Below are 13,723 nucleotides of genomic sequence, written 5' to 3'. Positions count from 1 at the left end.
ACCCATTTCAATTAATTGAGCTCCTGCAATGGCTCGTGTGTTTTCTCTCTCTCTCGTGCGCGTGCTCTCGTTCTCTCTCTCGCGCGCGTTCTCTCTCTCTCGCTCTCTCGCGCGCGCTCGCTTGCGTTGCTACTTCTGTCTCTTTTGATGCTCCTTCTGTCTCTCTTTTGCTGCTCCTCCCCCCCCCCCCCCCACTGCTCTTCCTTTCTTTCTTGCCACTCCTCCCTCTCTCGCTTCTCCTCTCTATCTCCCCCTCTCTTGCTGTTCCTCTTTCTCAAGCTGCACCTTCTCTCTCTCTCGCTGCTCCTCCTCCTCTCTGGCTGCTGCTCCTCTCACTCACTGCTCCTTCTCTCTCTGTCGCTGTTGCTCCATCTCTCACTCGCACGCTCTCTCTCTCGCGCTCGCACGCTCTCTCTCTCTCTCTCTCGCTCGCACGCTCTCTCTCTCTCTCTCTCTCTCTCTCTCTCGCTCGCTCGCACGCTCTCTCTCTCTCGCGCTCGCACGCTCTCTCTCTCGCGCTCGCACGCTCTCTCTCTCTCGCGCTCGCACGCTCTCTCTCTCTCGCGCTCGCACGCTCTCTCTCTCTCGCGCTCGCACGCTCTCTCTCTCTCGCGCTCGCACGCTCTCTCTCTCTCGCGCTCGCACGCTCTCTCTCTCTCGCGCTCGCACGCTGTCTCTCTCGCGCTCGCACGCTGTCTCTCTCGCGCTCGCACGCTGTCTCTCTCGCGCTCGCACGCTGTCTCTCTCTCGCGCTCGCACGCTGTCTCTCTCTCTCGCGCTCGCACGCTGTCTCTCTCTCGCGCTCGCACGCTGTCTCTCTCTCGCGCTCGCACGCTGTCTCTCTCTCGCGCTCGCACGCTGTCTCTCTCTCGCGCTCGCACGCTGTCTCTCTCTCGCGCTCGCACGCTGTCTCTCTCGCGCTCGCACGCTCTCTCTCGCGCTCGCACGCTCTCTCTCTCGCGCTCGCACGCTCTCTCTCTCTCGCGCTCGCACGCTCTCTCTCTCTCGCGCTCGCACGCTCTCTCTCTCGCGCTCGCACGCTCTCTCTCTCGCGCTCGCACGCTCTCTCGCGCTCGCACGCTCTCTCTCTCTCTTGCGCTCGCACGCTCTCTCTCTCTCTTGCGCTCGCACGCTCTCTCTCTCTCTCTCTCTCTCTCTCGCGCTCGCACGCTCTCTCTCTCGCGCTCGCACGCTCTCTCTCTCTCTCTCTCCCGCGCTCGCACGCTCTCTCTCACGCTCGCACGCTCTCTCTCTCTCACGCTCGCACGCTCTCTCTCTCTCACGCTCGCACGCTCTCTCTCTCTCTCACGCTCGCACGCTCTCTCTCTCTCGCGCTCGCACGCTCTCTCTCTCTCGCGCTCGCACGCTCTCTCTCTCTCGCGCTCGCACGCTCTCTCTCTCTCGCGCTCGCACGCTCTCTCTCTCTCTCTCTCTCTCGCGCTCGCACGCTCTCTCTCACGCTCGCACGCTCTCTCTCTCTCGCGCTCGCACGCTCTCTCTCTCTCGCGCTCGCACGCTCTCTCTCTCTCGCGCTCGCACGCTCTCTCTCGCGCTCGCACGCTCTCTCGCACGCTCTCTCTCGCGCTCGCACGCTCTCTCTCGCGCTCGCACGCTCTCTCTCTCTCGCGCTCGCACGCTCTCTCTCTCTCGCGCTCGCACGCTCTCTCTCTCTCGCGCTCGCACGCTCGCTCGCACGCTCTCTCTCGCGCTCGCACGCTCTCTCTCGCGCTCGCACGCTCTCTCTCTCTCGCGCTCGCACGCTCTCTCTCTCGCGCTCGCACGCTCTCTCTCTCTCTCACGCGCTCGCACGCTCTCTCTGTCTCGCGCTCGCACGCTCTCTCTGTCTCGCGCTCGCACGCTCTCTCTGTCTCGCGCTCGCACGCTCTCTCTGTCTCGCGCTCGCACGCTCTCTCTGTCTCGCGCTCGCACGCTCTCTCTCGCGCTCGCACGCTCTCTCTCTCTCGCGCTCGCACGCTCTCTCTCGCGCTCGCACGCTCTCTCTCTCTCGCGCTCGCACGCTCTCTCTCTCTCGCGCTCGCACGCTCTCTCTCTCTCGCGCTCGCACGCTCTCTCTCTCTCGCGCTCGCACGCTCTCTCTCTCGCGCTCGCACGCGCTCTCTCTCTCGCGCTCGCACGCGCTCTCTCTCTCTCTCTCGCGCTCGCACGCGCTCTCTCTCTCTCTCTCGCGCTCGCACGCGCTCTCTCTCTCTCTCTCGCGCTCGCACGCGCTCTCTCTCTCTCTCTCGCGCTCGCACGCGCTCTCTCTCTCTCTCTCGCGCTCGCACGCGCTCTCTCTCTTTCTCTCGCGCTCGCACGCGCTCTCTCTCTCTCTCTCGCGCTCGCACGCGCTCTCTCTCTCTCTCTCGCGCTCGCACGCGCTCTCTCTCTCTCTCTCGCGCTCGCACGCTCTCTCGCGCGCTCGCACGCTCTCTCTCTCTCTCGCGCTCGCACGCTCTCTCTCTCTCGCGCTCGCACGCTCTCTCTCTCTCGCGCTCGCACGCTCTCTCTCTCTCTCACGCTCGCACGCTCTCTCTCTCGCGCTCGCACGCTCTCTCTCTCTCGCGCGCTCGCACGCTCTCTCTCTCGCGCGCTCGCACGCTCTCTCTCTCGCGCGCTCGCACGCTCTCTCTCTCGCGCGCTCGCACGCTCTCTCTCTCGCGCGCTCGCACGCTCTCTCTCTCTCGCACGCTCTCTCTCTCTCTCGCACGCTCTCTCGCGCTCGCACGCTCTCTCGCGCTCGCACGCTCTCTCGCGCTCGCACGCTCTCTCTCTCTCTCGCGCTCGCACGCTCTCTCTCTCTCGCGCTCGCACGCTCTCTCTCTCTCTCACGCTCGCACGCTCTCTCTCGCGCTCGCACGCTCTCTCTCTCTCTCACGCTCGCACGCTCTCTCTCTCACGCTCGCACGCTCTCTCTCTCGCGCTCGCACGCTCTCTCTCTCTCTCGCGCGCTCGCACGCTCTCTCTCTCGCGCGCTCGCACGCTCTCTCTCTCGCGCGCTCGCACGCTCTCTCTCTCGCGCGCTCGCACGCTCTCTCTCTCTCGCGCGCTCGCACGCTCTCTCTCTCTCTCTCGCACGCTCTCTCGCGCTCGCACGCTCTCTCGCGCTCGCACGCTCTCTCGCGCGCTCGCACGCTCTCTCTCTCTCTCGCGCTCGCACGCTCTCTCTCTCTCGCGCTCGCACGCTCTCTCTCTCTCTCTCACGCTCGCACGCTCTCTCTCTCGCGCTCGCACGCTCTCGCACGCTCTCTCTCTCTCGCGCGCTCGCACGCTCTCTCTCTCGCGCGCTCGCACGCTCTCTCTCTCGCGCGCTCGCACGCTCTCTCTCTCGCGCGCTCGCACGCTCTCTCTCTCGCGCGCTCGCACGCTCTCTCTCTCGCGCGCTCGCACGCTCTCTCTCTCTCGCGCGCTCGCACGCTCTCTCTCTCTCTCTCGCGCGCTCGCACGCTCTCTCGCGCTCGCACGCTCTCTCGCGCTTGCACGCTCTCTCGCGCTCGCACGCTCTCTCTCTCGCGCTCGCACGCGCTCTCTCTCTCGCGCTCGCACGCGCTCTCTCTCGCGCTCGCACGCGCTCTCTCTCGCGCTCGCACGCTCTCTCTCGCGCGCGCTCGCACGCTCTCTCTCGCGCGCGCTCGCACGCTCTCTCTCGCGCGCGCTCGCACGCTCTCTCTCGCGCGCGCTCGCACGCTCTCTCTCTCGCTCGCTCGCTCGCACGCTCTCTCGCGCTCGCACGCTCTCTCTCTCTCTCGCGCTCGCACGCTCTCTCTCTCGCGCTCGCACGCTCTCTCTCTCGCGCTCGCACGCTCTCTCTCTCGCGCGCTCGCACGCTCTCTCTCTCGCGCGCGCTCGCACGCTCTCTCTCTCTCTCGCGCTCGCACGCGCTCTCTCTCTCGCGCTCGCACGCGCTCTCTCTCGCGCTCGCACGCTCTCTCTCGCGCTCGCACGCTCTCTCTCGCGCTCGCACGCTCTCTCTCGCGCTCGCACGCTCTCTCTCGCGCGCGCTCGCACGCTCTCTCTCTCTCGCTCGCTCGCTCGCACGCTCTCTCGCGCTCGCACGCTCTCTCTCTCTCGCTCGCACGCTCTCTCTCTCTCTCTCTCGCGCTCGCACGCTCTCTCTCTCTCGCGCTCGCACGCTCTCTCTCTCGCGCGCTCGCACGCTCTCTCTCTCGCGCGCTCGCACGCTCTCTCTCTCGCGCGCTCGCACGCTCTCTCTCTCGCGCGCTCGCACGCTCTCTCTCTCGCGCGCGCTCGCACGCTCTCTCTCTCGCGCGCGCTCGCACGCTCTCTCTCTCGCGCGCGCTCGCACGCTCTCTCTCTCGCGCGCGCTCGCACGCTCTCTCTCTCGCGCGCTCGCACGCTCTCTCTCTCTCGCGCTCGCACGCTCTCTCTCTCTCGCGCGCTCGCACGCTCTCTCTCGCGCTCGCACGCTCTCTCTCGCGCTCGCACGCTCTCTCTCGCGCTCGCACGCTCTCTCTCTCTCGCGCTCGCACGCTCTCCCTCTCTCGCGCTCGCACGCTGTCCCTCTCTCGCGCTCGCACGCTGTCCCTCTCTCGCGCTCGCACGCTGCCCCTCTCTCGCGCTCGCACGCTGCCCCTCTCTCGCGCTCGCACGCTGCCCCTCTCTCGCGCTCGCACGCTGCCCCTCTCTCGCGCTCGCACGCTGCCCCTCTCTCGCGCTCGCACGCTGCCCCTCTCTCGCGCTCGCACGCTGCCCCTCTCTCGCGCTCGCACGCTGCCCCTCTCTCGCGCTCGCACGCTGCCCCTCTCTCGCGCTCGCACGCTGCCCCTCTCTCGCGCTCGCACGCTGCCCCTCTCTCGCGCTCGCACGCTGCCCCTCTCTCGCGCTCGCACGCTGCCCCTCTCTCGCGCTCGCACGCTGCCCCTCTCTCGCGCTCGCACGCTGCCCCTCTCTCGCGCTCGCACGCTGCCCCTCTCTCGCGCTCGCACGCTGCCCCTCTCTCGCGCTCGCACGCTGCCCCTCTCTCGCGCTCGCACGCTGCCCCTCTCTCGCGCTCGCACGCTGCCCCTCTCTCGCGCTCGCACGCTGCCCCTCTCTCGCGCTCGCACGCTGCCCCTCTCTCGCGCTCGCACGCTGCCCCTCTCTCGCGCTCGCACGCTGCCCCTCTCTCGCGCTCGCACGCTGCCCCTCTCTCGCGCTCGCACGCTGCCCCTCTCTCGCGCTCGCACGCTGCCCCTCTCTCGCGCTCGCACGCTGCCCCTCTCTCGCGCTCGCACGCTGCCCCTCTCTCGCGCTCGCACGCTGCCCCTCTCTCGCGCTCGCACGCTGCCCCTCTCTCGCGCTCGCACGCTGCCCCTCTCTCGCGCTCGCACGCTGCCCCTCTCTCGCGCTCGCACGCTGCCCCTCTCTCGCGCTCGCACGCTGCCCCTCTCTCGCGCTCGCACGCTGCCCCTCTCTCGCGCTCGCACGCTGCCCCTCTCTCGCGCTCGCACGCTGCCCCTCTCTCGCGCTCGCACGCTGCCCCTCTCTCGCGCTCGCACGCTGCCCCTCTCTCGCGCTCGCACGCTGCCCCTCTCTCGCGCTCGCACGCTGCCCCTCTCTCGCGCTCGCACGCTGCCCCTCTCTCGCGCTCGCACGCTGCCCCTCTCTCGCGCTCGCACGCTGCCCCTCTCTCGCGCTCGCACGCTGCCCCTCTCTCGCGCTCGCACGCTGCCCCTCTCTCGCGCTCGCACGCTGCCCCTCTCTCGCGCTCGCACGCTGCCCCTCTCTCGCGCTCGCACGCTGCCCCTCTCTCGCGCTCGCACGCTGCCCCTCTCTCGCGCTCGCACGCTGCCCCTCTCTCGCGCTCGCACGCTGCCCCTCTCTCGCGCTCGCACGCTGCCCCTCTCTCGCGCTCGCACGCTGCCCCTCTCTCGCGCTCGCACGCTGCCCCTCTCTCGCGCTCGCACGCTGCCCCTCTCTCGCGCTCGCACGCTGCCCCTCTCTCGCGCTCGCACGCTGCCCCTCTCTCGCGCTCGCACGCTGCCCCTCTCTCGCGCTCGCACGCTGCCCCTCTCTCGCGCTCGCACGCTGCCCCTCTCTCGCGCTCGCACGCTGCCCCTCTCTCGCGCTCGCACGCTGCCCCTCTCTCGCGCTCGCACGCTGCCCCTCTCTCGCGCTCGCACGCTGCCCCTCTCTCGCGCTCGCACGCTGCCCCTCTCTCGCGCTCGCACGCTGCCCCTCTCTCGCGCTCGCACGCTGCCCCTCTCTCGCGCTCGCACGCTGCCCCTCTCTCGCGCTCGCACGCTGCCCCTCTCTCGCGCTCGCACGCTGCCCCTCTCTCGCGCTCGCACGCTGCCCCTCTCTCGCGCTCGCACGCTGCCCCTCTCTCGCGCTCGCACGCTGCCCCTCTCTCGCGCTCGCACGCTGCCCCTCTCTCGCGCTCGCACGCTGCCCCTCTCTCGCGCTCGCACGCTGCCCCTCTCTCTCGCGCTCGCACGCTGCCCCTCTCTCTCGCGCGCTCGCACGCTGCCCCTCTCTCTCGCGCGCTCGCACGCTCTCTCTCTCTCTCGCGCGCTCGCACGCTCTCTCTCTCTCTCGCGCGCTCGCACGCTCTCTCTCTCTCGCGCGCTCGCACGCTCTCTCTCTCTCGCGCGCTCGCACGCTCTCTCTCTCTCGCGCGCTCGCACGCTCTCTCTCTCTCGCGCGCTCGCACGCTCTCTCTCTCTCTCGCGCGCTCGCACGCTCTCTCTCTCTCTCGCGCGCTCGCACGCTCTCTCTCTCTCTCGCGCGCTCGCACGCTCTCTCTCTCTCGCGCGCTCGCACGCTCTCTCTCTCTCTCGCGCGCTCGCACGCTCTCTCTCTCTCTCTCGCGCGCTCGCACGCTCTCTCTCTCTCTCTCGCGCGCTCGCACGCTCTCTCTCTCTCTCGCGCGCTCGCACGCTCTCTCTCTCTCTCGCGCGCTCGCACGCTCTCTCTCTCTCGCGCGCTCGCACGCTCTCTCTCTCTCTCGCGCGCTCGCACGCTCTCTCTCTCTCTCGCGCGCTCTCTCTCGCTTTCTCGCTCTTCAAAATATGATGTATCTATTAACATTACTTTAGTAATGCAGTGCTGTTGTACAATTAAGTAACCTTTGAAAGGGAAACTTTGAGCTTTATGCTCTCAGCTCCCCTCTGTGTAAATGCCAATTCGTTTTAAGCATTTGAAATATATTTGGCATTGCATGCCATGCTCAAAATATTTTATAGCTCTTCCATGTCTAAGTTCCACTTAAATATACTTTTTAATTGTCAGTTGCAACCTTTTAAATACAGAAGCCTTTTGAGAACAAAGCCATCAGGCTTAATATTAATTTCATGTACAAGGCATATGCTGTTTTCAGATACTACAGTAGTCTATGTTTTTCAGCAAGGGGACAACCGAATATTGAAGATTTCCCAGAAGAAATTCTGCGCCAGTGGACCATTTACTGGTAAGTGCAAATTAAATAACTGATGCTATATTGTATGTATTTATAATTTAGCCCTGAGAGTACTGCATAATATCTGCAAACCTTTAGAATATGATCTTTTCTCATCATGAAGCTTCTACAAAGATGATGATTGTTGAGTGTGAATGAATATTGCAAAACGGATTTAATTATCTTAATGCAATCCTTGAAGGTTGCACTTGCAAAATTGCTTTTATATGTCTAAAGCAGATACTACTTTAAAGTAAAATAGTTTAACATTTTTGTAATTATACGCTTAAGATCTTGGAACATCGCCCCAGCATCTAGAAATCTTAGCAAGGGAGTAACATGTACCAACTTCTAATCCTTCCACCCAAAAAAATCCACTCTCCTGCTACCCTGCCCCATGGAGTTCTTTAATGCCTATTTCTTATGTTCTGCTGAAAGCAAATGATTCAGCATCACAATTAGCAACTGCATTTGCACAGGTTTACATTTCACACACATAGCTATCCTTGTGATGTTGAAGTGAGGTTTTGAGTTTCACGAGATTTTCATATTGAATTATAGTTTTCTGCCAAATCCTCACTGAAGACTCAGAAGGTTAAAACAACAACATTTTCAATCAATGTGCCACCTAGATTACCTTTCCTTTAAATATATTATTTACAACGTATCTTCCAAAAATTTGAATTTTTTATAATTCTCTGTTCTTGGAATGTTTCTTAATGAGTATTGTAATATATCTCAATGTTAAAACACTGACAGGGTTACAAACCTGAGTTTTGATCTAAGCTTTTGGGAAAGTGTGCTTCTCACAAGAGACATGGAGGCTGTTTGGAAGGCATCAATTAATGGGAAAGGTCATACAAAATTGGGAGAGGCCCCCAGTAAATGGGAAACTGGGAAGGAGCCCAATAATTGAGTGAAGTTACTAGGTAGTCGATGAATGTTGGAGGATGCCAGTAGATGGGGAATTGAAAGAGAACCACAGTAAATAGATGATTAGGGGACAACAGAAGTTGGATGATTTGGCCAATAGATGGGCTATTTTTTCCAATAAAAGAAAGGCAGATCACTTGGATCCATAAAACTGTGAAGGACACCGGTGAGGTGTAGAGGAAATGTTTCCATCTGTGGGTGAAGGGGAGGAATTAGTTCAATAAGAATTCTGAAGGAATTTTTTTACCTTCAAAATGGTGATCAAGTAAAACACACTGCCACATGAAATGGTTGGAACAGCTGACCAAGTGCTTAGTCAGCAGGTGGGTTTTTTAAAGGTTAGTCTGAAGAACAAGTGAGATAACAGTTTAGCAAGGAAGCTTCAGCATCAGTTACCCAAACTGATGAAGGCATAACTGCCAATAGTAAAGGAGCTCAGGAATGTGCTAGTTGCCAAGAGTTGGAAGAACAGTTTGGTCTCAAACGCCTGGAGGAGCTCACAGATACTGATAGGGGAGAGGCCGTGGATATTAAACATGAGAATGAGAATTTATAAATTCAGTCTAAGCACCAGGAGCCATTGTGGGATTGGTAAATAGGTCTTGGTATGATTTGGAATACAGACAGCAAACTTCAGATGAGTTCAAGTTTATGAAGGGTGGGCGATGGTTAGAAGGGAAATCGGACTAGTCGAACCTGGAGTCAGCAAAAACGTAAAGGATTTGGGTCGGGAGTATTAGCAGTTGAGAGGCAATGGATACTCAGTTCAAAATCAAGTAGGTCATCTACATTGTGAATAATCTGGTTCAGATCAAGCAATAGTTGATGAGACTATTGGAATTGGTGATTTAGGAGTGGAGTTAATGGCCGAAGGGAAGATCATGGCTTCAGTCTCTCCAACATTAAATTGAAGGAAACTTTCAGGGCTGGATGTTGCATGAGCAGTCTTGACAATACCAAGGCAGTAGAGGGATCAGCAGAGATTGCAGTCAAGTAAAGTTGGGTGCCATTGGCATCCATGTGGAAAATTATGTTTCAGGTGATGTGCTGAGGGTTGCATTTAAACAAAAAGTAGAAAATGGGATCAAGGATGGGGGCTTCCAGTGCAGGATTGGGAAGAGAAACCAGTTTAAGAAATAAAAAATAAATTGTTGGAAAAACTCATCAAGTCTGGCAATATCTGTGGAGAGAAAGCAGAGTTAATGTTTCAGTTCCAGTGACTCTTTAGAGATTCTTTGACTGTGTAAAGACAGTAGGAGTATAACCAAATAAAATGAGTCTCACCAAGCTAGACCACAGGGGAAACACCTTGGAGGAATTTGTAGGATCACCCATACCTCATTACTGGTCTGTGCTAATTAGATGATCTCGACTGAAATAGTCATAGGCTACTGCAATTGAACATTTTGTTCTTGAATAAGGAAGGGGAGCAAGAAACATTTCCGTCTGTAGCCACTGTATTATTAGATGTGGATGAACACTGCCTCTGCTTTGATTCTTCATGTGGTCAGATTCTCTGATGGCTATTAATGCTTAAATTGTGGATGATCAAGCCTGTGGGGTGAGGAGCTAGTTGGCAACCAAAACCTGTGAATAATCTTGTAACACGATTCAGTTTCCAGGAAAATCAGAAAATTGGGAGGGGATGAAATGAATGCAACTAGTTATTATTTGTTATATTTATCAGTAAGATTCTTTTTTTTTTAAATTGCCAAGTATCAGAAAATAAACATTTCACCAGGTTTCACTCATGTAGGTGAGTTATTTTGGCTGTGAACTGATTTAAATGGTAAACAGTCACCTTTGAACATTTTACTTCAGAGATAAGTCAATCTGTGCAAAACCATTTTACTATACGTAATCATTTGTTTAACTTGCAGTCAGACAAACGAGTATTTTTTTTAAATGATGGTACTGGCATCATAACAGCACAGATCAGGGATTGATGAAGACTGTGTGCCTCATATGCCTCAGTGTCTTTTAAATACTTGGCAGTGACCAAAAGCTCTAAACTGTTATGAGTTGACTGTTGTGTTGGAACAGTCCAAGATGAATCCTATGAAGGATTTTTCCAAAAAAAAAGTATTGTTCTTAATTCAAAATTATTAGTGGCACAGCTGGTTTTTTTTATGAATCAGAATTTGATTGGAATTTGAAGTCGTCCTCTAGTTAGTTAAGTATTGTAGCAGATTGATTCAGTTTTTTTCAGCAGCATTCCTTTGTGCTGTTCTCCTGTCCTTCAAAATTTTAAGACTTTTCAAAAGATGCTGAGAATCTGCAGCAATCCAACCATACAGGCAACTGCTCCCAGTCTCTTCTCCCTTTTTTTATATTTCCTTCTTTGAGAAAATATGTTTTAAAAGAAAGGTGAACCATTCATGACAGAGGAGGTTAAAGATAATAATTTGGAAGAGAAGGGGTGTACAGTATTATAAAGATTAATTAAAGGCTAAACAATTCATAAAATCCTTGGAAAAAATGTGACTTTAAAAGAGGAAGGAAATAAATTAAGTAGCAAGAAATAACAGCTTTGCCAAGTGTACAAGAATGAAGAGAGTATCAAAAGTTAATTGTGACGCCTTGGGACATTGGACTGGGGAATTAATAATGGAATATTAAGAGATTACAGAGATTTGGATCAAGTGCCTCAAACTCATTTGTTTCACAAAAAGAGGTATCCGTGTAAATGGAACTAATGAAATTCTCTTGAAGTTCTGTACCTCAGAGTTGTGGAAGCTGAATCATGATAGGCAGATTCTTCAGATAGTCTGAACTGCAGGCACTCAAAGGTTATGGGGAACAGGCAGCAAAATGGAGTTGAGGTCAGGATCAGATCAACCATGATTTTAAGTGTAAGAGCAGGCTGAAGGGGCTAAATGGCCTACTCCTCCTTTCTGTTTTGTTCTAATGTGCGTAAGAGCTAGTCGCTCCCAAAATCTTTCCTTTGGGTAACCTGTTGTGGATATTGAGCACTTAGCTATATTATTTCAAATTCACATGCAGGCAATTTACTTTTATCTGAAACAGTTAAATTAGCCACTTTACAGCATGTAAAATTTCTAAGTCACTGTTATCATTCATGAAACCATAATCATTCAAAAGTCCTATCTTGCTGAAATCTCAATTTTCTTATAACAATGAAATATGTGAAGGAATACCTTTATTAAACTTTCTGGTGGCTTTGGCATAACCAATAGAATAGGCATTATCCTTTCTCCTTTGTTATAGCTGGATTGAGTCATAGAGTTGGCGGAGGAATTAAAAGCCCCCTTTTTAGGGGCTCACCTTATTGATGACATCATTGATTAAGTCATCCTGGCTTTTAAAAATTAATGATTCAGTTCAAATAGACCAAATTAATACCATGGAAGAACTGTTGAACTGAATTTGGAGAGCGGGGAGTGTACAAAGCCTGTAAAAAGGGAGTAAAATGATTGATTGAAATTTGATTTTTTAATGTCTACAGTTCTTGATGACATTTTGGTCTTTTTGAAAATGTTGAAAGGATCAGTAGCATGTTTACCATTCAATTATACTCATCTGTCACAAACTGGAGAGTGGAGCCCAAAAAGATCAACTCGAGATTAGTTTTAAATCCATATCTATTTATTTCATTTATGTCTTCCTCTGCCGACTGATGCTGGAGTAGAGCTCTCGGAGGCACAAGCGGTGTCAAGGACTACACTTGAGTCCTCCTCATTTGAGTTTGGTTCCACAAAAAACTTAATGGCCTGATACATATGTGCAAGCATTCTATTGGATGGTGATCAAGATTTTAAAGGTTTTACTCAATTTTCCCCATCCCACTTCCTGGGGACTGCAAGATCAAATCCCAGCACACCTTTTAGCGTCCCTGCTGCATTATAAAATTCACCTGAGCCATTGATCAAATTTAGATTTTCTGGGAAGGAAGTAGGAGTCCTGTGCCACAACAATCAGTGCATCTACCCTCAAAGCTGTCTGGGAACTTTGTTTTATTTCTTATAAATGACATGCATTCTGTGCCTACGTCTGTCCATGGAGGGAAAATGGAGTCAGTCTTCTCAGGGCTCTACTACTTAAATCCATTCATGTATAAGTACACCTCTCCTATGTTTCCCAGGTAGTGACTGTCCTCACTGGATGGTCCCTATTAGTATCTGCACCAGTGAAGATGTAAGCTGTGATAGTATGAAGGTGTTACTGGACCAGCCAGAGACGACTATCACTGTGAAGAATGTGAAAGCGCACCAATGGATAAAGGTAGGTCACCGGAGAGCTTCACAAGTAGATTAGGCTATGTATTCTTTCTACCTTTCAGTTAAATAGACTTTTGATCTACCTTTTTGGGTCCAGACAAAATGGTGAGCAGGCAGTCTACTCTGAAGCCTCTTCCAGCATTGCTCATTAATTAGTTTTAAGGTGCATGAGGAAAACCAAATAATTAACTTAACACCCTGCTTCCAAGCTGTTGAGGTTCAGCTTCCACTATTGTCTTTATTTGAAGGGATTCTGATTTGGTGCAGAATTCTTTGTCAGTAGTTCTTTGGTGTAGTGCTTTGGAGTCCCAGTGTGCTGCTCTTTGGAGTTCGTAAATCCAATTGTCAGGAAACTGTCAGTTTGATCTTAATCGTTTGTTGGTTTGGGAAATGTACTGACTGGAGAGCCGGCATAACCAGAGTTCAGCAGCACTGAACAAAAGAAAGAAATTCTTTTCAAAAAGAGGAACTTCCAGCAATTTAGGTTTTTACTTCTATTATTTTTTTTGTTAAAGACCAAATATAAAGTTATACCAACTGGGTTTCAGATTCTGGCCTCTTGGGTTGAGATTTCATCTCCATTTGCTTTTTTCCTGATAGAAATCACAATGCATGTTTGGAATTTGTCCAACAGTGTGTCAGCCCTACATCTACAATTCTTCTTGTCGATTGTTCTTTAATGTCCTCTGCTGTAGAAGAGTTGAGAAAGAAGTAAAAACATTTATTAAAAGTTGTAGAAATCTTTTTTAAAACTTTAGCAAATGCTGGATATGGCAAGCAAGGCAGTCAACATCTGTAAAGTGAAAAGGTTGGGTGAAATTTTCAGTTGTGTTTTAATCATCATTTTCTCTTTACAGACAGTGATATGATGGGTATGTCCAGTACTTTTTACTCTTAATCACAGTATGAAAGTATTTTAAGTCCCCTGCACCACAAGGTTCTATTGTTGATAGAGCCACTTAAGGAGCTATGTGTGCAGAGACTACCTGGTCCTCACAAGGCACAGCACAGGTAGAAAGGTTATTTGTTTATTCTCGATCTTTCTCTTGTGGAATCTCTTCAAATTTAATCACCATTTAAATGGCTAATTATAGACTCCATCTTCTTGGATGTCAACTACAAGTCGTACAAATTCTTGGCAAGAAAGACATACATCCCT

The 13,723-nt window shown here is 53.7% G+C and overlaps 1 protein-coding gene across 1 annotated transcript in view; it reads left to right on the top strand.

The window, feature by feature from the left end:
* npepps (aminopeptidase puromycin sensitive) overlaps positions 1-13,723 on the top strand; it is a 233,198-nt gene that overhangs the window by 171,670 nt on the left and 47,805 nt on the right. The window contains exons 14-15 of the mRNA XM_043674808.2: positions 7,342-7,405; positions 12,429-12,568. Coding sequence (XP_043530743.1) covers positions 7,342-7,405; positions 12,429-12,568 — 204 coding nt within the window. The remainder of the gene's footprint in view (positions 1-7,341; positions 7,406-12,428; positions 12,569-13,723) is intronic.

This window comes from Chiloscyllium plagiosum, unplaced genomic scaffold (assembly GCF_037043375.1).
Source record: "Chiloscyllium plagiosum isolate Xiang-an unplaced genomic scaffold, Cpla_swu_hap1 HiC_scaffold_32, whole genome shotgun sequence".
NCBI classification, from domain to species: Eukaryota; Metazoa; Chordata; class Chondrichthyes; order Orectolobiformes; family Hemiscylliidae; genus Chiloscyllium; species Chiloscyllium plagiosum.
The sequence above is the reverse complement of the archived record's forward strand: the minus strand, read 5'-3'. Positions and strand labels throughout refer to the sequence as shown.